Source organism: Sebastes umbrosus, chromosome 3, assembly GCF_015220745.1.
Source record: "Sebastes umbrosus isolate fSebUmb1 chromosome 3, fSebUmb1.pri, whole genome shotgun sequence".
NCBI classification, from domain to species: Eukaryota; Metazoa; Chordata; class Actinopteri; order Perciformes; family Sebastidae; genus Sebastes; species Sebastes umbrosus.
In genome coordinates, this window is record NC_051271.1 from 22,375,819 (window position 1) to 22,400,491 (window position 24,673).

The 24,673-nt window shown below is 41.1% G+C and overlaps 2 protein-coding genes across 6 annotated transcripts in view; one reads left to right on the plus strand and one right to left on the minus strand.

The window, feature by feature from the left end:
- Nucleotides 1-17,897, plus strand: part of nr3c2 (nuclear receptor subfamily 3, group C, member 2) — an 82,254-nt gene extending 64,357 nt beyond the window's left edge. For both annotated transcript variants that reach the window (XM_037764597.1, XM_037764598.1), the window contains exons 7-9: nucleotides 3,835-3,965; nucleotides 11,146-11,303; nucleotides 12,431-17,897. In XM_037764597.1, the coding sequence (XP_037620525.1) occupies nucleotides 3,835-3,965; nucleotides 11,146-11,303; nucleotides 12,431-12,586 (445 nt within the window). In that variant the 3' untranslated portion in view covers nucleotides 12,587-17,897. The remainder of the gene's footprint in view (nucleotides 1-3,834; nucleotides 3,966-11,145; nucleotides 11,304-12,430) is intronic.
- Nucleotides 17,898-22,730: 4,833 nt separating this feature from the next.
- Nucleotides 22,731-24,673, minus strand: part of arhgap10 (Rho GTPase activating protein 10) — a 61,823-nt gene continuing 59,880 nt past the window's right edge. For all 4 annotated transcript variants that reach the window (XM_037764594.1, XM_037764593.1, XM_037764592.1 and 1 more), the window contains one exon: nucleotides 22,731-24,229. In XM_037764594.1, the coding sequence (XP_037620522.1) occupies nucleotides 24,163-24,229 (67 nt within the window). In that variant the 3' untranslated portion in view covers nucleotides 22,731-24,162. The remainder of the gene's footprint in view (nucleotides 24,230-24,673) is intronic.

Below are 24,673 nucleotides of genomic sequence, written 5' to 3' on the forward strand. Positions count from 1 at the left end.
GTCGCATTTGGGAAGTCCTAGTGTACTTAAACAAGGTCATAATCTTGCACCTGATTTCTGGCACAAGGAAATACTTTTGTAGTTTTTTGATGGTTCCTTAATTGCGTCAGGCACAGCCGATCAAAGCCTATAGCGAGTGCAGTCAATGGGCCACTTGATCTGTGTTAATATGTTTGAACAGGAGAGCAAGTGGAAAGGAAGTGTGTGTGGGCCTTTTCTCGTCGGAGCTGCGGTGCATTTGGCCGCTGATGAATTGAATGTTGTGGAATTAATCAAAAATGAGAATAGCAGCCTCTGTAGGCAGCCTGCTGTAGAGGAGCGGGTTCAGTCGGGGGCAGGTTTAAAAGCTCCGACTAATAGCTTGTGTAAGTCAATGTCAGTGGGTCAGTTTGTCCCAAATAAACAAATAAATAAACAAGCGGCGCAAATGCCATTGTGCAACACTGCTTCAGACTCCTGTGAGCCTGTTGTCGTATCACTGTGAGCTCAGTACAGTTGGTAAAGCGTGAGATTGCCACACCAGAGATCATCTGATCCTCTAATCAATTTAGTGCCAAGTGGATCACAGTTTATCAAGAATGATGTGTTTCCTTCTGTGAGATGACAACAGCTATGGAGAGAACAAATTTTGTGATAGAGACTTAATAGTTTGTACCATTTAGAATAACAGAGAACAAATTGGAATTACACTCGCTTTTATATGCTAAATTAATATGTATGCTTTGCAGTGAAAATCTTTTTCACTGTACAGTATGCTGCATGTGATGCGTTTACAGCAGGCCTGTCGCATTGACGGATGGGTTGTGCTACTCAGCTTGACAGAGGAGATGAGATGGTGCTGGCCTGGATGTCACTGCCATCTTTACTTTGTGTTTTGGGCCTGTTCCAGGTCGAGGTGTGTTGCTTGCTTGTTGTTACGTACAGTAGTCTATCTGTTGTTTAGTTCATTGATAATTCTGTCAAAAATGAGTTCACTCAGTCTTTAGAGGGTTGGACGGCGTACACTTGTTTCCATAGCTACTTAGTGCGTATTGACCCAGGGCATTAAGGCATTTATTGAATAGCCTGTCCGCTCACTCAGCTATCAGAGTGGAGTCTGTCACTGATTGAGCGTAAATAAGGCAGAGACAGATGTACATTTTACACTAAAGACAAAGCCAGCCTGCATAATCTGTGTCATTTAGTCTTTGATGTGCAAACGGATGAACAAAGCTATTTCCCTAGAAGTGCTGGGCACTCACTCGTGATTCAATTAATGTGCATGTTGGACAGGCATAATTTATCTACTATGTGTAAAGGTAGAAATACAATGCAACATTATATAAGTAATGCTCCTAAAGCAATGGCAGGATTTTCTACTGTCCACGGACACAATACAGAAAAGATCAAACATAACATTTTATATTATTTTTATTTTATTATTATAATTATTGGTTTCAAGACAGCACCGCTTGTTTGTGCCTGTACCAGTCAGAATACTGTTGGTTTCCTGTCTATTATATAGCCAATCAAATCCTTTCATTTTAATTAGGGCTGAGCAAATTTCTTCAAAATTATATAAAAATGTCTATCGTATATATTTTTCTATATAATTTCTATCGTGATATAGGCTAGGCCGATATCTATTTCTATATCGTGATATTTATCGTTGTCGAGATATGAAATGATCTATATTGTGATAGAAGATTTTGGCCATGTCGCCCAGCCCTAATTCTAATCTATATTGTAAACACTTACAGTCACTGACATCAGCATGCAACTGCTCTATCATTGGCTGAAGACACAGACAGCAACACTTCAAATGTCAGTTTGCAGATAATTAACTAGTCAGCACATTGAACAGCTAAAAGTTTACCTGCAAGCGTAAATATCAGTCAGTTTCAGATGCTATTCGTCCTTATTTGTCAATACCGCTGCTAACAAAACACTGTCCTTGGATTGTAAACTGCAGTCACCGGTGCAAGATGATTTACTTTGTGTCACCGTTCCCCTGCCAGCGCAGCTGTCAATCAAACACACACCACTGGCCCACCCACTCAGAGGCTCGAAGGAAGAAATATTAACTAATGGGATTATTTTAACACAATATTTGACTGTAAAGTGGAATGATTAATTGTGAATTCAGTCAGACTTTAAGTGTTTTTTTGTACATACTTTTCTGAACAAACTAGGGCTGTCAAAGTTAATGCAATAAGAACGCGTTAACGCAAATTTGTTTTAACGCCACTAATTTCTTTAACGCATTAACTTGTAATTTTTAGGTTGTAGCGGTAAATTTTGTCAAGGAAAAACTGGCATGGTATATACATTCATTTGCATAAAACAAGCATATTAGCCCACTCCCATGTTGATAAGAGTATTAAATACTTGACAAATCTCCCTTTAAGGTACATTTTGAACAGAAAATGTGTGATTAATCGCGATTAACTATTGACAATCATGCGATTAAATACTTGAATCGATTGACAGCCCTAAACAAAAAAAAAATGTTGTTGGCTTCTTCCAGCCAAAGGTGAATCTGAACTTTTCCTGTGCTCCTTTCTGAATCTTTTACCATAGAAACAGAGAAAGAGAGAAGGGAGTTGAAGACTGAGAGAGAAACAGAGTGAGTGCGAGACAGAGACAGAGAGCTATAGAGAGAGGGAAAAGGTGGGAAGGAGAGATTTCTGCCAGTTTTTTTTCTTTCCTCCCCAAAACCAGCAGCTCATTTTGGGCAGTGATTCAGCAAAATTGATTTCAGGAAGAGAGAGTGCGAGAGAGAGAGGGAGGGAGAGAGAGAGAGAGACAAAACGTGTGGAGACTTTAGAAACTCCAGCCCAAAGTTGTATCAAATGATATTATGCTGCACTTTGCGAAACTGCTCACATCCACAGTGCTGCTCAGCGGGGAAACAGGTCTCCTCTCCCAGACGTTGTCACAGTTTATCAGTAATTTGGCCGACAGACACGGCTGTACAGTAAATACTATTAAATCATGCTTTACTGGGAATATTATGCACTCATTTCCAATCGGCTGCTTCTGGTCCCCTCCACAAAATGTTTAGTCTAGTTGTTATCAGAGTGAAGTCTCTCTCCACACTCACTGCCTATGTAATGATGCGGTTTCCCTGTATTGTGGCTAAAGCTCCAACCTCTTTCAAGTCAGGCCACACCGCTTGCATTTAATTTACTGCAGTCTCGATGTGATGGTGATTTATGGCAAAGAGAAGTGGCATCTAAAGCCAGAGAGTCCCCTGAATCTGTGGCATCTGCAGAGCACATTTCTGATTGGCTCACGCTTTATCCCTACTAATGATTCTTTCCTGTTTTTGTGAACTCTGTGACGCAACCCAGATTATTTCGCTGATAAAATGTGCGCGAGAGGGAGAAGGGGAGTGAGAAGCATGCACTTAATGAAGTACTTTTGGCACATCGATGCACATAAACCTGTTTGGTAAACATGCACATCTCCGTGTAGTCCACATATGTTTACATGTGTGACATTTCTGTCAACATGTTGAAAATTGCACATCCTTCTTAAATTTTCTATGGCGGATAGGGTTAGATATGGGGCAGACACAGCCTTAGAAAAGTGGTGCATACGCAGCGCTCTGCAATCTGGGGGGATTTGGTATTCTGCTGTTAGCTCAGACTAGCAGGATCCTCCTCTGCACTGTGTGGAAATATTGTTTCACTGGGCTCAACTTGTGTGGTAGGAATAGAGCTAAAATGTGAATGAGTAAGTTGTACGAAATCAGAAAGAGTGGGTAAATAAATGAATTAATGAGTGAGTACTGAAAGAAACTTTTTGTGAAGCTTAAAATGTTTTTGTTCCCTCCTCCCTCTCTTCCTTCAGGGACCGCATGCAGCAGTCAGCCATGTACGACCTGTGTCTGGGCATGAGGCAGGTGAGCCAGGAGTTTCTACGACTGCAGCTGAGCTACGACGAGTTCCTCTCCATGAAGGTCCTCCTGCTTCTCAGCACAGGTAGGCAGCAAGCTACAGGCCCTTATTTATGAATTATATATATATATACCCACCTGCTCACGCAGGGCTTTTTTTTCTCCCTGCAAGCACAAACTGCTAACTGTATAATGAAATGTCATTTGGACATAATTTATTTTAAAAACATAATGTTGTCAACATCAATTCAAAGCAAGAATTAATCAAACTTACTAACAAACAATAACATCAGTTTCCCAAAGCCCAATATGACGTCCTCAAATGTCTCAAAGATATTCAGTTTACTGTCATAGAGGAGTAAAGAAACCAGAAAATATTCACATTTAAAGTCAGAGAATTTTGACTTTATTTCTTAAAAAATTACTCAAACTGATGAATCGATTATAACAATAGTTTTCAATTAAGTTGACGACTAATCGATTAATCGTTGCAGCTCTAGATGCTGCATTCAAAGTTATCCCAATGGTGCTCAAGTGGGATGATTCAATGTTTTTTGATCAGGAGATCATGACGGCCAAATTGGACTTTATGACTTTATGACGGGGAGCTTTTTCTAGTCAAAACTCCTCGTGAGTATGAATGAACGGATAGTCTGCTGTGATACTCAGCATTTTAAAGGGACTCAACCCTGTGCAATGTGACTTTACGCTGCACCCTGATTCAACCATTATGGTGGTGCAGTTGGAAGCAGGAGTCATCAGAAAAGATCATCAGTGCTGATGTTTTAAATCCACTGATAATCTGTGGTTTATTTTGAAGGAGAGGTTTATTTTTACACCACATACAGGCAAAGGTGCAATGCTTTCATGGCTTGAGCCACCCAACATCTCCCACATCCCTCAACCACAGGAAGTGTATTGAAAAGGTGTCTCTCTGTTCCAACCACTGCACACCTTTGAAACTGTTTTGGCAGCGTTCGTACCTGCCTTCCTGGCTCCCACGATCGTGCCTTTTTAAAGCCTAGTTAGATTATCATTCTCGGTAATCCGTTAACAAGCGTAGAAATAGACTTGATGTTGCATGCACCTGTTTGTGTAGTTTATGCAAATGGAAAAAAAAGGAGCAGTGTCTTCATTTTTCCATTCTCTGAGCGAAGGCTAGTCTGTTTTATATTATTTATTTTTTTAAATCCGCCCATGGATAAACAGAATACGTCTATCACTCACTGAAGAAGGTCCCATCGTGTCGCCACTCTCTGCCAAACTGCGCCCACGGGCACTGCAGCCTCACAGAGAGGATGTGTTGGACCAAGTTGCTCTGTTGGAAACTGAAAGCACTTGTTTTTTCCACCACCTCAACACCCTGTGAGCCGCTGCTGTCAGTTCAATAGTAACAGTTAAAGGTTCCGCGATGGCAGCTGTGTCATAACTTCACCGTCCACACCCACTCGCAGCTATTAAAACCATCACCACAAAGCTTAAAACTACACTGGGACACACACGTGAGACCTGCTGCAGTCTTGTGTTTATGCATACGACTACATGGGGCCCTTATCTGTGTGTGTTTTTGTGTGTCAATAGATGTTCGATATTTAGAGAGAGAGGGAGGTGAGGATAAGGAGGGGAGGAGGGGCGAGCTATTTGAAGAGTCTGCATGCTGGCCAGACTTCAAACTCTTTGAACTCCAGCTTCAGTGCCAATCAGTGGAAATATTCATTGGCAGAGTTTTTTATTTCTCAGTTACTGAGGCCTCTGAAAGTGGTGCGTGAATGCTGGACTCAGAAACACACAAAAACACAACCGTGGTAAACTAAACTTCATCCTAGCATCGTGAGTTCTTCACATTTACATTTTGGCCGATTAACTGACACCGTTATCCAAAATGAGTAATAATTAGTGCAACCACAGAAGAAACTTATAGTTCTGTATCTATTAACATTACAAGTAACTAAAAGGTGAAAATGTAGCAGATATTTCATTGGCTTTGAACTAATCATGTACGATAGATGACTAATTTTTAATCAAATCAATTAAAACATTTTCACAGGAAAACTGAAAATGTTATGTTTATCAAATTACCTTTATTATCAAATTTGAAGCCCTATGAGTTTTTGTAACAATGTTTGTAATACAGTTAAAAAATATACATCTTCAACTTTAAATGCAATCTTGCAGTTTCTAAGTCAAAATATGAATATGAAGAAAAAGATTTTCTAAACCCTAACCATAACTAATAAAGGGCATTTTTTGGATGATTGGCAAATTGGGATCGTTAAAAATGGCAGAAATTAACTAAATAGCTTTTTGTGTGGTAGTTAAAGGTGCAAAATGCGAGATTGGGAGCATTTCTATTGCCTCCGCACGGCTCTCAATATGGGGAAATACGGAGAAAGTCGGATAACCTCACACACGGAGGAAGCTTGACTTCATTCTCTGCTCAGGTAGACATTACATCTCTTTATCTTTACATAGCAAATAGGTGTTTGCTGCTATATTAATGCTCTGGATATCAAATAGAGCAACTTTAAAGTAGTACGTACAGTATATTGAAAAGAAAAAAGTAGATAGTTGCCAATAGATAGTTAAACATACAGTTTATCCCTGCCCAGTGGTATAAGGTTGGTTTGGCTTCATCGCACAGTGACATATGGACGAGGTGGTGTGAACGCATTTCCTTGACATAAACTCAGTGCTGTTGAGTCATCTGGAAGCAGGGGAGCTCCAGCTGGACTTCAGCTATTGGATGTTGGGAGACACGAGGAAGAGAGAGAATACAGAGAGGATGAGACAAACCAGGAGGGAAAAGGGAGATTTAAAGAGTGAAATCAGACAAATGTTGACAGTGAGAGCTTGTGTTGGTGAGAAAGGAGACAGGTGCATAGCTATGGGGAGAAAGAAAGAGAATACAAAGGGGGTAGGGGGGCTGGTAGAGCTGGTCCTTCTGTTGCCGTGGCCTCCCTCTCCTCTCCTCGCTGGTCCTCTGGAGCTTTTCCAGAGAGCCCTGCTGTACTTAATAAAGGCCAGTCAAGCACCAGGCAATGCTCCAAGACCTGCTATTTTTCTTTACTTCCCTTCAAACCCAGGGCTGGAATGTTTGAAGGAGAGGGTGCGGATGAAAGAAGCTGGGATACAGGATTGAAACAGGGAATTTAAGGTGCCTCAATCTGCTGTGGTTGTTGGATTTAGTCAAAATACAGCAGTAAAATATGAAGGAAGGGGAAGAAAATAATCATCCAGTGCTACTTTCTAGAAATCCCTGTACCTGTGAGCAACCGTACTGTACGGAGGTTCGACAAACATCTCCGCAAAAGCACTTGTGAATAATTTTATTTTAAAAAGCAGTCTGCCTCCGGATTTTCTGAGGCAGTGTAGGAAGCTCTCTTCGTTACAGTCATTCAGAGGTAACGCTAGGGCCTCGTGGAAGGAGTAGCGGCAGAAATGTTTACAGAGGAATTGTCAGAACTTGTCAGCTGAGCGAGTACTACGGAGTCACTGAGTGTGTGTGTGTGCCTTTGGGCTGGTTTGAAAAATGTTGAGAGAGAGAGAGTGAACGAGTGAAAGAGAAAGAGAAAGAGGGATGAAGAGAAAAGAGAGAAGGGCTGTTATTCCTCTCTGACCTTGGCTAAGGTTTCATTGAGCCTGCGGTGTCTCATGACCCTGTTTGGATTTGGTACAGGAGCAGTGGCCTGCTCCAGCCAGTTACACTCCTCACCTCTACAAAGACCTAGATAGCACGGTTAGATTATCTCGTTCTCTTACCAAACAGCATCATTCCAGGTGGGGCAAATGTTAAGCAAGGTGACGGGGGCATTTCGCATGTCCTGTTTCTAAAGCTCAATTGAGTTGTTACTGTAGTTATGCTCAGGGCTAGTTGTTAAACTCCCAAAATGAATAGTATCAGGTATTAAATCAAAACCGAGAGCCACCCTGTCAGTTCGGTATGCACCAGCATCCCAGAGCAGGAAGCTGCATGTCCTTGAAGGACACACGTGCTAATGGCAACTCCTTGCTGCATGAGTTATGTTTGACTCTTTATGTTACGTGCATAAGAAAAAGAGCTGTCCCGGGCTTATAATAATGCACGAAAGGCTCCATACCTGCAACGAACATCCATTTGACACCAGTTACGATGGTATAAATGCCCTATTTTGGTGCCGGTCATGGTAACGCCCCTAAATGGCAGGTCAGGTCCTAATCAGGGCGTATGTGGGTCAGTGGGAGGAAAACAAAAGGTCCAAATGCGGCCCTGGGTTTTAGCACATTCTTGTCATGTCAGCCTGAAATAAAGCACAGAAATCACAGCCTTTGCACCAATCTGTTTTCATATCTGCTTTGCTCAGCCTCATGTATGTCATGCTTGAAGGTGATTGCGCATCAAAGTATGGTGAAGAGGATTAGAGACAGAAAGAGAGGACTTGATGAAGCCAGACAAACACACATTCTCAGATTTATTGACCTACAATGATCTGTTCTCAAATAGATGCAATAATAACTGACAAGTAGCAGGCTTTCGCTCGTGGCTATTCACTCGGCAGAACTCAGAACAGGTCCTGTCAGTTGCTGCTTTTTGCTAGCGTTGCTAGTGGCTACTCAAACGTACGGATGAAAGCACATGATTTAGTTTTTAAAGGGAGGTCATTTAAACCATTAGGGCTCAGAATTTCACATTCTGCTGTAAAAGATATTTTTGTAAGGTTTCAAAAAGTTAGTCTTAGTCGACATATTTAGCCATGCTATGACGCAGAGAGGTCTGATCCGATGGCGCAGCTGCCTCTTTGGGTGGCACAGGCACACCCTGGCACACCCAAAATTCAGATGCAGAATAAAATTTTAATTGTAGCCTTACTTAAATGAGTTACTATTACTAAACTGAACAACCCGCCACTATCCATCTGCAGCTGTTCTATATTTCTACTAGTGGAAGTTGGCAACCCTACACACACATTTAGCCGGGGCCGGTAGAAAACTGGCAGAGTCATCTCTTGCTGCATTCATTTGCACTCGGACATCGGACTTTTGCTCTTGTGAATTTCCGACCAGCCACAACTTTTCATAAATATATGCTGAGGTGGAAATATTAGTGTTAAAACTGCCCAAACATCTCCATAAAGGGCCTCTACATCTCAAAGTCCCCTGGATCATGTGGCACACCCAGTTTTTCTGATTCACACTCACAGTGCCTTTGGTGACAACAATAGACCTGTTTCAGGTTAGACATTTTGACTTTGCATTCCACTTAGGGCAGGTCTTCCTGGTACTGTGAATGCTGATTAACTGGGATAACTTACTGGGACACGTAATGGAAATGAGCCATCCTTAACGTTAGTAATTTCACACGTGCTTTTCCTACTATGACAAGTCAAAATGTTTGCCGTGATAAAGTCTATTAGTTTTCCATAGCTGCTGACCTGTGAGCTTCTTTGAGCTTTCTTCACCGATGAAACATGAATGAATAATGGCTATTTTCCAGTGGTGGTGAACCATACTGCTGAATGAGATACCATGTTCTTTACACAGCTCAGTCTTAAATGTTCCACGTTAGAGATGCAAAGATTAGCTGATTAATCAATAAGCCAATCAACAGAACATTAATTGGCAACTATTTAATTAAATACCTTACAAATCAAGGTACAATACTTAAGCAAATTGATGCAAAAATCCTCTTGCCATAAAGCATTCCCTCGCTGATTTGCATAAGATGGCCCAACTCACCCACATGTATTAAAGGATGAATGGTACTGCAAAATCTCTGACAGTTTACAAAGTCACGCTGTGGGTCATGGTGGTATACTGTATATCGTTAAATCTTAGTCTTGGCTGAAGGACAACTGAAGGCCTTCCCTCAGACTGATTTGAGGTGTGCTCTTTGAGAGGCGAGGTGTTTCTTAATCTGGTAGCCAGCAGCTGAATGTCATTGAAGAGATTTGGCAGACTTCCATATCTGTGACTTTGTTCTGCTGCTCAGGGAGGGAGAACGAGTGAGAGAGAGAGAGAGATATTGTAGATGCATCCTCATGGTGCAGTTACTGTATCTCATTCCTCACATCTGTCCAAATCTCTCCCATTACACCACCTTTTTATTTTAAGTGCATTGATGCCACCGTCCAAATCATTATAATGTGAATGAAGGTTGCAGTAATTCAACAGCACCTGGTCATTGATCACACTTCTTGATGAATGAGGTTTGGATGACAAAATGATTAAGCTTTTTAACACAAGTAAGCACCGTTGCTCCCTATTTTCCTCTCGCTGAGATAACTTTTAATCAAAGCTTCCAGCATATCAGTTGTCTTTCATGAATCAGTAGCAACACATGCAAACTAATTACCTCTTGAAATGGTGAAAGCGGTTGTAATGAGTCGCTAAATAGGCTTAGATTGTCAACATGGGAAAAATGTCCAAAAAAAGGCTACTGTGTGGGAGTCAGAGCGTAATTCACTGAGCACCTCTAATTACCCTTTACACAGTTACACATTAAAGAGGACCTATTATGCTTTTGTGCTTTTTCCATTTCCTTTAGTGTTATATAGTTTTTTTTGTGCATGTAAAAGGTCTGCAAAGTTACAAAGCCCAAAATCCACGCCAAAGGGAGTTACTCTCCCCCACAGAAACACTGCTCCTGACCTGCCTGAAACGCCTTGCTTGGAGTCCCGCCTTTTCTTCTGTAACGTGGTGATGTCACCAAATAACACTTTTACATATTGTGGCATAATGGGGCAGGAGCTAAAACAGAGCGTTTCACTCAGAGGGTGAAAAGAGGTGCTGCAGTACAGCCGGTATGAGAAAAATAAAGCATTTTTTGAACTAGTAGAAACCCAAAATACAAGTATGCACCAATGAGCATGACAGGTCCTCTTTAAAGGAGCATACCGGTGGTTGTGGATGACTTAGCCCATTAGCTATAAATGGTGTTTAATGTGCATTTTCTAAAGTGCACCATACATTTTAGGACTGCACACCTATATAGCAGGTGACTATTGGTTTTTACCATGTTTCAGTTTGGTAGGAAAATAAACTCAGAGAGACTTGGAATCTGAGAAAGGTAAACCATCACAGTGAGCATTAAGTCACTTAATTTTTTCCTCTTTTTCATATTCAAAGAAATATCAACAGCTGACAATTACAAGCTGGATTCTAACAAATCTGCCCAGTATCTGCACAAGTCTCATTGTTTTTTGCCAATATCAGGTCATAACATTTAAACCCATATTGTTGCCCCATCATTAAATCCAGTTGATGACAGAAGGATTTGTTTTGTTTCCCAGTTCCCAAAGAGGGTCTGAAGAACCAGGCGGCGTTCGAGGAGATGAGGGTTAATTACATAAAGGAGCTCCGGCGTTCAGTGGGAAAAGCAACCAACAACTCTGGCCAAACCTGGCAGCGCTTCTTCCAGCTCACCAAGCTACTGGACGCCATGCATGATGTAAGTACCCTTGCCCTGTCTGCCTCCCATGCCAATGGCCTACAGTACAGCACAGGCTTCCCTTGGCAGCCTCTCGGTATGCCGTGCCTTCACACACTGAGCGAGGTGTCCAGTGGCACTCTGGGCCTCGAATATCACTGGACATGTTTGGAGTAAAATGGCAGCATAGTAGATTAGGATAATTTAGCGGTTCAATGGCGCTGTGGCTTGGAATAAGGATTACTGCATCCCAATCTCTTCCTGAGGGGGAGGTTATTTTGGAAGAGGCGGTGACCAGCCTGTATTGGTGAATGGAACAGAAGGGGATCAATGCCAGCTCGCAGTTTATTGGAGCAGAGCACACAGTGGTCACTGTGGCAAAGGTGCTAAGTCACTGTTCTGTTTTAATGCAAACAGTGTGTGATTCAACGACAGCGTAGGCAAAGCTCCAACAAGTCAGCAAGCGAGAGGTCAAAGAGATAAATGGCCAGAATTCAATGACCCAAATGATTGAGTGAATGGGGTTAGTGCTGAATGGATGACCCTTCTTTAAGGGAGGGTTGTCCAGAAAAAAATCAGTGGTGCCCCCAAGTGGTGAGCTGGGAAGAGTTGTAAAGGGGTCAGTGCCCCAACAGAATGTAAACACATGCATGTGAATGTACAGTAGTGCAGTAATTCTCAAAGGGGGCCGTGGCACTCTGCCAGGGGGTCTGCTAAATAATTTGCTATAAATTATAAAATTGTGCTGTATCATTAAAAAGTGCATATCTAAAGATGGGGACCATTTGCACCAATAAAACAAGCATGTTGTGTCCATTACCCATGTTAGCTTTGGGCCAATAGAAACTCTGATATGATTGTGACACATTACGTCAATCTGTCATGAATCACTTCACTCACTCTAATGCAAATATTCCAATCAAAATGTTCTGAAGTAATATGCTTAATTACTATGAAGTGTTTTGCAACACTCTTATGATAACTTCTGTTATGATTTGTTCAGTGCTTTCTGCCAATGATTTTAATAATTGTTCATTGTAAATTATTTTTTCAAAATAAGAAAACTCCTTTTTGTCAGCCAGAAATGAGCCATAAAAAGCTATACCTACAGCATGTTTCTCATCAAATTGTCTGTCTGTGTTGTCCAGCTGGTGGGGAACCTGTTGGACTTCTGTTTCTACACCTTTCGTGAGTCGCAGGCCCTGAAGGTGGAGTTCCCCGAAATGTTGGTGGAGATCATCAGTGACCAGATACCAAAGGTGGAGTCGGGCCTCACTCACACAATCTACTTCCACAAGAAGTGACTCACTTAACAGTCGAGAGGGAAGCGGCATTAAGAAACTGGAAGAGAGGAGTTCAAGAGGAGGAAATGTGCGAGAAAAGGCCAGCCCAGTTGGCCCGCACCCGGTCGCCCAGTATGCCAGCGTCCTCGTCTTGGATGGGAAAGTAAAGCGGCGTGGTGACAGAAGTAAAAGAGGGCAGAACTGATTTGACCCTGCGGTCACCACGAGTGGGTCAGAGCTGTGAATAGTTCGTGGAGCCGAGCGTGACACGCCGAGAAGGACTTTAGACAAATGTGACAAAGCGTCCCGAAGTACCCACCCTGTGCCCCTGTGTCCCCCCCCACCTGCCCCAAAGACGATGACAGTATTTTCTATGGAGATAAAGCCATACATTTCTTAGGATGCGCTAGATACATTCACTGCACACACACACAAACACACACACTTAGGGGGAAATTGATACACATGCTGTCCACATGCCTTCACACAAAACGCACAGATGCACTCCACATGCACTAAAATCAGATTCCCTTAGAGAGAAAGTTTTTGCAAATATTAAATGTGGCTTATGCAGTCTTTCACAAATAATAGCACTACAAAAAAAAAAAAGATATGCCAATACTTAGATTTTCGCTTTGCAGTGTAGCAGCGTACTGCAAGACTACAGGGCAAAGGACATTATGAGGAGGCAGAAATTCTAGACGGTAAGGTCTATTTGAATATAATCCAAGGGCTATACAAGCGTCATCATACTGTAAGCTGAATAATTACATTAAATCTAACAAGTCCAAGTTTGAATCTCAAATCGGTGTCATAACAGCCATCATTAACATTCACATACTGAGTTTTTTAATTAAAATATGTAGTAAAACAATCAAAACTAATATGCAAAAGTCCAAAGCTAAAGCTGTTTTGAAATAAAAAAATGTCTCTTGTGTAAAGAAAGCTTGCACGTGAAGCTCCCATGTCACTATTTTAGGCATTGTGGTGTAGAATTAAGACAATATTGATGAACGATTTTACCTTTGTGCAAAAGTGGTCAGGAGTGCTGCAGGATGGAAAAACATCATGCATTTACGGAAACGATTTCGGCAGAGTCCGCTGGTAATGGATTTGACTGAGGTGCATCCATAGTAATTGTGTTTTGTGTTATCTCCAGAGCAGCTGTCCAAATGTCTGTTTTTACTCACAATGAAGCAAAACCAGCCCTTTGTGAACCAACACTTATCTACTCTTCCCAGAAATAATAAAGAGCATTTTATAAAAGTGTGTTGCAAAAGGTTTAGTTTTTGACAAGCCAGTCATTTTACATTAAGGTGCTTCATTTCTACAAAGCCAGGCAAAAGCATAACATGTACAGTTAACGCGTCGACAGTCCATACAATACACTATATGGACACGCAGTTTAAACACACATACCTACTCTGTAAAGTTGATATAATCCAAAATGGAGCATTACTCTGCAGTGCTTACAGCAAACGGCTAATGTATCAAAAACCAGGCAAAATGTGTACAGGTATTAACAACTTCTTAAAACACATTCTATTCAGCAGTTGTACAGAAGATGTTTTGAGGTACATTTGGATGAATGCTTGATAAAAAACTGTTGGTATGATCACCTTTCCTAATTTAGTTGATTTCCTTACTCTTATCTTCGGGCCAAGTACTACTATTTTAGGTATGGCAGGCCCAGTTATCCGGACCATTAACTTGTCTCGCACCCCACTGGTTTCTGGGTGGTTGTGGAACACTACTATGATGCTACTGACAAGCGATAGAGCCGCTGGGGAAGAAAAACAGTGGGGGCGTGTGATTATTTGTCTTTTTTTTCGGTGCCCTCCGAGTGTGTATTTACATTTTGTGTATGAAGCGAGAATGGTTTAAGTTTGCGTGTGTGTGTGTGTTTTTTCTTTTTCTGGCAAGCATGTGCATAGTTGATCTGCTCTTTCAGTGTGGGTATTATGCATTTATGTTATAGGATTAGCCATATCCTATTTCCACATTTCGATTTGCACAGAGGAGATACAATGTGAAATGAGGCATTAGTGCAGCTAGCAAGAATTGTCTGTTTTGATAAGCAACTGTGATGATGCGGGAAAAGACTTTCTGCATGGTCACCCAGCCTAAAGTTAGACAGCATGACATCATTAGCACAGCCGGGCGCTGGTGTAATGTATTCGTGGCCTCGGCTCTCGTAATGACGACGCTGCGCTACGCTATGAGGTCTCTTCTGTGGCGGTGATTGTGTGAAGATTGGTGTACAATCTGTCATTAGGGACTGTATGAAAATTATTCAGGGGGTGCAGAAAAGCAGGAAGGTTATGTATTTTTAATTTTGACTGCTGGGAGGGTAGTCTATATTTGTTTGGAGAGCACCGGGAGGGAAGAATCATGTTTTTCATTCATTCTGGGGTGAAAATATTGTGTTGTTTAAATCAGTTCTCATGATGATTTTTCTAATCAGATGATGCACTCAGTGGCTTTTAAAAACCCAACCGTTTAGCAGCTCTTTATTAAAAAAATATAGAGGCTGTATTTTTGCCATTTTGTTATACAGTATATTATTTTGATTTACATAAGATAACATAAGCCCAATCATTTTCCTACAGTCCCTCGTCAGAAAGGCCTCATTTTACAATCTGTCTTTGTTGTGCATTATTGTGTTCAAGTTGTGAAGGACCCTTAAGCTAATCTCTCTCATTGTTTCTTTATTTTGCCCCCTTTTTTGTCCTTTTTAAAGAATAAAAAAACTGTCTAAAGGTTCATAGGATGAATGGGAAAGTATTTTTGAGAGAATTATATTTTGCTGGAAAACAATATTTAAGTACTTTGTCTAAAAATGATATCCTTTTTGTAAAATGAAATGTTAATGCATGCTTTTTGATGAGATGTTTACATTGTATTTAAAAAAGGGAAACTTGTGCCTTTTTATCTCACCTGATTTACAATTTTACAGTATATATTGTAAATAATACAGCAAGTCCTTATGTTGAGTATAGTATAAAAACATTTCTACTTTAACCATCTTGTTGGAATATTGGAAAAAATGTGTGTTTCCCACTCGCCATGTTCTGTGTGTTGGATCACAGAGATGAATTTACAGTGAGGGTCGCTGCCAGAAAGGGCCAAATAGAGAAATGAATGTATCATACGTTGTGAGAGACTTATGGAACTTACTACCTGAATGTTAGAGAGAGTACATTTATTATCTTCTTATTAAGTAAAGTTATTTGATTTTGCATCTTTTTTTTTTTTTTTTTACTTTTTGCATCATTGTTCAAGTGGCTCAAACAAAAAATGATAATAATCAAAAAGTATTTCTTATTTTGTAACAAGATGTATCAAGTGATGGATCCTTGAGTTGTTGCTGTTGAAATGATTTCCTAACCCGTGGTGGTATTGTTGATGAGCACCACAATAAAATCAAGAAATCACAGACTATTGAAACTGGGATACGTGAAAGAAACTTCTTGACTATTCAGTTTTGAAAATATAAACTTAATGCACACACAGTGAAACAAAATGATGGATGTAGAGACTGTAGACCTTAAGTTTAGCAAATTCAAATTTGACTGTTTTCGACCAGTTATTAACTGGAAATATTGCACTAACTGCCAAAATAAGTTTCAATCATAAAATGAACAAATTTGTCCCAAAGAATGATGTTAAAATGTATACACAGATAATAACAATGTTATCAATAATGTTCTCAAGCCCCTGTTATGACCTTAATGCACTCCAGAAGAATCGGCTTTGACTGTTGGCTATTTCATTTTTTTAAAGGAATAGTTCAACATTTAGGGAAATACACTTATTTGCTTTCTTGCTGAGAGTTAGATAAGAAGATCGATACCACTCTCATGTCTGTACAGTAAATATGGAGCTATAGCCGGAAGTCTGCCACAGCGACCGTTGACGCGAGCTGACCTCCGCATAAACTTGCGGCAAGTCACGGACTCACTGATGTGAGGTTTTGCAGTAACGACGACTAAACGAGCAGTGGAGTAGTAACGTTACGATGCACTTAGAAAATGTAAATGAGTCAAATTTAAAAACGTAATGCTTCATCCACACACTCTTGTCACGGCGGGGGAAAACACATTGCCATTGCCAGATGAGGTTTGTTTGGCTCGTTTTCTGTAAGCACTGTGGCATTGGCGGTGGAATTAGCAAGATAGCTAGCTAGCTATCAGACAGCTGGCTGGTTAACTCTTGGGCTGGTTCCGCCAGGCTTCAGTGCTGCACTGATTACGAAAAATGAGCCGAACAGCGGCCTAAACGGCCCCTCCACCTGGGGACAAGCTACCTAGCTAACCAGCCAGCCAGCTGTCTCTGGGAGCTGCATACGTTCTCTTCCCGGCGAGCTGCGACCACACACTTTACGGCCCCAATGACGTGTGTTCTGTTGTCACCATAACAACTAACAACAATCATCATTTTCTTTTGCACGAGTCAAATTACCACAGCGAACACTTCAATGTCCCTTCTACTCCTGTTTTATTTCTATGACCATTAGGAAGTCACTGCACTTGGCCAAGAAATAGTCCAGCGCATAATCCCCTGGCAAAACCATAACTTGTCACTTTCACTTCTGTTTTTGTACATATTAAATAATTTAGATAAAATGTGTTACTTAGTGAGCTTTAGAGGTGCTGGTAAGCACATTTTGTAACCTTTGTACAGACCCAGGCGAGCTGTTTTCAGTCTTCATGCGAAGCTAAGCTAACTGTCACCTGGCTGTAGCTTCACATTTACCATACAGGCATGAGAGTGGTATCAATCTTCTAATCGAACTCTCGGCAATAAGCGTGTTTCCCAAAATGTTAAAACTATTAACAAACTGTTTATTTATTGGTCGTTAATCACCACCCACTACAAAATAAAAAAAACAAACTTTCTCCTAATTGAGTGTTATCTTCAAAGCCGTCTTCTTCTAAATGAACTCCTTTTAGGCACGAATGACTCAGAATGTTTTCAACTGCTGTTACACAGTACACTATCGCGTCACTGTATGTGGAGTCACGTCATTGCCATTTTCTGTTCACGGTGATGAATCGGGTGTAGAGAGACTAAGCCATATCTCCACAGCCATGGCAGTGCATTTCTTATTAATATATAAATATATACAAATGCTTTTTTTTTCCAATTCCAAAAATGACTTTTTACTCAGATGCTTTGTACAATATTTCTCAGCAACTATCCAGCAAACATACAGTAGACATCCTTCACCATAAACCAATAAAACCAGTTACTACTGTATATCTTGATGCAGATATTGCCATATTTGTGTTTGCAAAACTATTGCAAGATTCTAATAAAACTGTTAAATTGATAATTTGATGTGATGTAATTTGTCTGTTTGTGTATGTATGGTGTATGTGTGTGTGATGAAAGTTGTACCATGAGACAGAAGCTATGGAAACGTGCCCTAAAAAAAATGAGCTGTTTGATCTGGGTGAATTCGAAACAGCTGCATTTGGTGGCTGGGGAGGATAATGAGCCAAAAAAAAAAAAAACAGCATGGAAAAACAGAAATGATGTGGAGCAGCAGCAGGTAGAGCAGTCACAGTGAGACGAGATGAAGAGAACAAAGAGAAACGGAAAGAGAAGAGAGTAAAAATGACAGAGATAAAGCATGCGAGGATGAGGCTTTTACAGTAAAACGGTGCCTGTGGAGAAAAATCACCATTAACCTTGTTAAAGGCTGATCTAAAAACACGCCTGCTTTGCCAGACTGTAGAGCAGACAGTATTACTTTTTTTGCTCATTTTTTTTCTCTCTCTCTCCGAATCCACAGCCTTCTCCAAATCTCCCCCAGATTTCCAATTGCTTTCACTTGTAGTCGTGCCAGATAAACAGAATCTATTGGATCAGGCTGATTTCACGGCTGCGCCCGCGCACATGGCGGCTTCTGTGGCCCACTCTCTGAGCTGAGGGTTTTTTTCCCCCCTCCACACTCTCTCGTTTATGTTTGAAATTCACTTTCCTCCAAATTCTCACTCAGTTTTCACCCCCAATAACACATCAGGTCTTATTATGATTATATTTCAGAGGCTTTGCGCTCTGAAGGAAGCAGGCGAAGACACAGGAATGTATTAAGTTAGTGTTACTTCCAGACGCGCACGTTTGGGAAATTCAGACACATTTGTGGCACGAAGTGTCGTTCGCTCATCGTTAGCGGTAAACTGCTGCAGGCTCTGATCTAAGCATGAGTCATGGCATTGGACTATGCTTTTGGGGCTGAAGGACACTGCGTCATGGGAGGCAGAGGACAGCTGGCACAGAGCCAGGACTCTGGGAAATAAAAACGTCCATCTGGACTTTTACTCAAACACACCTACATGTAGTCTAAATCGACACAGTGACACCGATGTATACATCGTATCCCAGACTGATAGACTCTGCTGCATAATGCATTCAGAGACACAGACATCACCACAGGTAACACAACCTCAGTCTCAAGTGATATTCAGCCAGCCAGACCCACCCAGATCACCACCGTTGCTCATTGCATCATATTCCCAAACCTAGGAGGAGAGATAAATGCGCTGAGATTAAAGGACCAGTGTATTTAGGGGGATCTATTAGCAGAAATGGAATATAATATTAATAAGTATGTTTTATTCAGTGTATAATCACCTGATAATAAGAATCGTTGTGTTTTCGTTAACTTAGAATGAGTCGTTTTCCTGCTTGGGCCGGAGTCGATAACATTACTCGCTCCCGTTGCTGCCACTCTCTCTCTCTTGCGTCACCACTCACTTCCCGCGTACACACACTACACACTGGCTCTGCTCTAGATGGCTCTAGAGAGGGCCATTCGCATTTTCGCGTTGGCCCCCGTAGCTCTCAAACACGCTTGGCACACGGGAGAGGCTTCAGTTGGTTTTAATCTTCTCACTTCACCGCTAGATACCACCTGATCCTACACACTGGACCTTTAAAGGGATAGTTTGGGTGTTTTGAAGTGGGGTTATATGAGGTTCTCATCCACAGTCAGTGTATTACCTACAATAGATGACTGTCGGCACGCCCCCAGTTTGGAGAAACAGACCAGCACGACAGCAAATATAGTAATATAGTGCTGTGGACGGGGCCGGTAGTAAAACAAGAAAGGCTCAGCAAAAAAAAAAATCAATATGAGTTTAAGTGTACGCTATATTTTCCGACAGGGAACTGAACTGAAACTAGGGATGTCAATCGATTTAAATTGAATCGCGATTAATCGCATGATTTTCCATAGTTAATCGCAAATTAATCACACATTTTGAATCTGTTTAAAATGTACCTTAAAAGGGAGATTTGTCCAGTATTTAATACTCTTATCTACATGGGAGTGGACAAATATGCTTGCTTTATGCAAATGCATGTATACATTTATTATTGGAAATCAATGAACAACACAAAACAATGACAAATATTGTCCAGAAACCCTCACAGGTACTGCATTTAGTATAAAAAATATGCTCAATTCATAACATGGCAAACTCAAGCCCAACAGGCAACAACATCTGTCAGTGTGTCAGTGTGCTGACTTGACTATGACTTGCCCCAAATGGATGTGATTAAAATAAAGTGGGTATGTCTGTAAAGGGGAGACTCGTGGGTACACAGAGAATCGATTTTCATTCACATATCTGGAGGTCAGAGGTCAAGGGACCCCTTTGAAAATGGCCATGTCAGTTCTTCCTCGCCAAAATTTAGCGTAAATTTTGAGTATTATTTAGCCTCCTTCGTGACAAGCTAGTATAACATGGTGGGTACCAATCGATTCCTTAGGGTTTCTAGTTTCATATGATACCAGTATCTTCACTCTAGCTTCAAAACCCTGCTACAGCATAAAAATTGCAAGTTGCGTCAATGCGTTAAAGAAATTTGTGGCGTTAAAAGAAATTTGCGTTAACTTTGACAGCCCTAACTGAAAGTGAAACTTATCTATACTGTTTTTTGTTTAGTCTGGTGGCTTTGAAAAAAAGAATATATAAGTTTCACTTTCAGTTCACTTCCCCCTAAATATTGTTTTTTTTAGGTGGGCCTTTCTTTTAGGCTAAAATAAGTTTAGCTGCCGGCACCGTCCACAGCAGTACATTGCTTTATTATACATTGCTTACTTGGGGGCGTGCCAACCATCATCTACTGTAGGTAATACACTGACTATGGATAAGTAGTTCATACAAACCCACTTTAAAACACCAAAACTATCTCTTTAACCGAGTTCATCAACAAATTACAATTAGAGCGCCAGAAAAAAGTGGAGCACTAACTGAGGAGTAGAAGAGGAAAAGGGAAAAGAAGGAAGTCAAGGAGGTGGCAGAGAGAGTTTTGAATCCTCCTGAGACACAGACAGGTGAGGCAGATAGAGGATCATGGCATGCTCTCTGACAGACAGTCCAAAGCAGAGTGAGAGGCAGGCAGGGTGGATGTCTCTATGATTCAGCAGTATTCTGGCAGAGGGAAGATGATGATGATGAAGGGCCCCGGGGGTGGATGGTGGTGGTGATAGTGGGGGAATATTTTTGCCCATCTCGTTAGCTCTGCCTCATTTCATTATGTAATCATCCCGTCCGCGGTTGCTTCAGGGTGCTGGTGGACATATGTGTCTCCAACCTTTCGTATTTTCAAAGTGGACAAAGCGTGTGTGTGTATTTATACTTCTAAATAGTGCAGCGGCACACTCACTAAGTGTGGTGGTGGACTCATGGGCGATTATGTGACTGAGGCCAAAGCACGGGGTCAGGAGGCCATCTGGTGTGTTAATTAATTACACAGATGTAGTCTAAGAATTAACATTTGTGAGGCTGAGATGTTAACGGACCTGGAGGTGGATTAGTGTGTTTTCCTCCTGTGCAGGTCAATATACAGTGGAGAGGAACATTACACTACATGGCTCATTGTAATAGTACTGGCTGCAGAATGACTCCTCGGTCCACCAGTCACTTTATTCTTAGACTCTGTGGGAAACTGTGGGCCTTCTCAGTGACACAATAGATGAGTCATCACAAAAGTAGACATAGTGCTAGATTTCACATTGGTAAATTTACCCCAAATATAAATTTGACACTTTTATAACTCTCAGTCAACAAAATGTGGTCACAAAGTGGCTACAGTGACAGTGGTCCATAGAGTTAAAGGTGCAAAATGCGCAGCCAGTTCTCATTCCCAGGGCGTCAAACGAGGCTTTGTCATGGCCGTCACCCTTTAGTGGCGGTACGACATGCACCAGCGTTCCATTTACTACAATATAAACCCATCCGCGGCAACAGTACATACTTTGAGAAAGTGCGCCGGGAGTTTGGTGACGTAGTTTAGAGAGCTATAGAGACACACAGGGCGGGCGTCGGGGGAAGTGGATGAGTCAAATAAACACAAGGCTTTCATCCAGGAGACACTGTTTGTTTGTGTCCTGTGTTCACAAAGTTCATTTTCATTTTCATTTTCATTTTACAAACCTGGAAATTTTAAGCCCAACCATGTAGTTCTTTCTTAAACCTAACTAAGTGGTTTTGTTGCCTAAACCTAAAGTGACGCAAAGGGGCGTGACAAACCGGCGGTATGTGACAAGTTGGTATGAGAATGTGTTGAAATGCGAGATTGGGAGCATTACTATTGCCTCCATACGGCTCTCAACACGGCTGAGCCAGTGGCTCACGGCACTAACAGCGTTAACAATGAAAACAACGGCAACAGTGCTGACGGAGATAACAATGTTAACCTAGGGGGGAACCGGAGGGTGGGTGCTCACTTCCGCGACGACACCTTCGGTTGGGACGGCGTTATCAGCTTTAACCGACATATGAGAGCAGTGCACTAAAAGCAGGCGCGGTTAGCCCAGTGATGTTCACAAAGCACGGAGAAGCTCTAATTACAACACACACAGAGGGAGAGCGAGGGACATACTCCTCTATGTCTTTACATAGCAAATAGTTGTTTGTTGCTATATTAATGCTCTGGATATCGTATAGGGAACCTTTAATGTTTCAGTCTTATTTTGGAAAACAAATATCTTATTTTCTAATAAGTTTGCTGAAACTACTGTACATGAAATCAGTGTTTAAGATAAGGTTGTTTTCATTATTAAACAAATGCTTTGATAAGACTTACATCTGTTAAATTTTAAATATCATTTATCACATTTATTTGATGGCAAGAATACATAATACAGTAATGAACAAAAAAAAAAATCTTTATTTGTTTAACATTGATCAAGAGGATACCCAAAGGTATAAAAATGAAAGGCCCTTTACAAACGTCATAAATCAATGTCTTAAATTATCGCTGTTGAACCAAAGCTCTCAGAAAAATTAAAGTTTTCTGTTGAACAGCGGAGGGACTAATTGTGATGGGACATGTGTACATGCTAATACCACTCCATATGAAAACCTGCCCATCACTTAACGGAGACCATAACATACTTGGCGGTCATAAACTCTCCCAATATATAGACTATATACACTGAAAACTTTGAAATACTGCATTTTGTGATGTTATTTATAATAAAACTTTGATTTCTAATCACAGACATTTAAGATAAAATATTGCTTAACTAAAATTTCAACTTTGTGGAGTGTCTCATTTCTCTGCTCAGAGGAAACTGAGCGACGTTAAAAATAAGCCTTAAAAACAAACAAAACAGATAATTTGACAGGAAAAAAAAACAAACACTTGGTTTCAAGCATTACTACCTATTTAAATGTATCTCTGCTGACTCTGTCGGACGCTAGTGTTTAACACGAGGGGCTCATCAGGCATCCCAGAGGCGTTTCACTGTGTTTCTGTAAAGGAGTGCACCAAGAACAAAACAGTACAGAGTGGATTTAAAATTCAAAAGTCATGCAATCAACGTGCCAATTAAATAAAAATAAAATTACAACAACGATGTGCCTCATTTTGAATATCCAAATATTCTTAAAATGACAAAAAGAAAGCAACATTTTAAAAGTGAAAGCAGTAACACTCCAATTCATTTCCATACATACCCGTACATACATTTACACTGGGTGTTCTTAAGGCACGGTAAGCACAGCATCTCTAATCTTTTAAAAGCTGAAAACAAACTGTGCATCATTGTCAAGAGGGTCTAAAGCTGCAGGATTTGGTGCAGAAACGTCTTAACGAAAAAACTGATTACAGTGACATTCTTCCTTGCAGTTTCTGAGGATCGTTGTTTGACTTGGGAGTTCATGGATACCATGTATAACTGGAGAGACGCTCATTCTCTGGTGCTGCTACAAAGCTACCTGGATGTTTAGAGGCTACAGCATCTTTGTATACAGCAGAATATTCTAAGTGCAAACCCATTTTGTAATTACAATGCTGAAATCCATGCGGATACTCGACCAAATTCAAAGAAACATGCTTGCACATGCATTACAAAAGTCTACTTGGCAGCAAAAAAAAAATGCATCTACTTGTTTATTATGTAAGAATGGTCCACCAGTAATAACATATTGTTACTTGCTTGAGAAAATTTGGATAAACAAGGCTCTATGGTGAATGTCAGAGTTGAGGCACATGCATCTCCGCATATGTTTCCCGGTGGAGGTGATAACTTGTCCATAAATATTTCCATTTGGGGCTACAGCCACTCCACATAGTTTTCAGGGATGAGGCCCCTCTTTCCCTCCAGCTCGCCCTCCAGCCAGCCCGGCTCTCTTGACTGGGTCACTGCAGGAGAGGACAGAGCGTCACCAGGGGGGACAATAGCACAGGGAGGGTGAGGGTGAGGGTGGGGGACAGACAGAGGACACAGCCTCCGGTGAGTATACAGCATGTGTCAGAGCGATCAGCTCTGAATAGGATTCAGTAATTACGTGGTTACACTAAACTCCACTGTGTCTACTGTACATTTCAAGTCTGTTCTTGAATTTTTTCCTGAAAATTTCACCCCGTGCTTAACCTCGGCAGCAAAACGGAGCTCTCGCAAGCCGTTTAGTATGACAGATGTGTCAGAGCGCAGAACATTTCTGTGGCATGCCTCCTCAAAATCCTCCCAGGATTCTTGATTTGCCTGCAAAAGTGAGCCAATTTAAAATTTTGAGTGCACTTGCAAGTCAGCAATTGCATGGATAAATGGTCAGTGAGAACTTCTAAAGGCCAAATCAAGACATG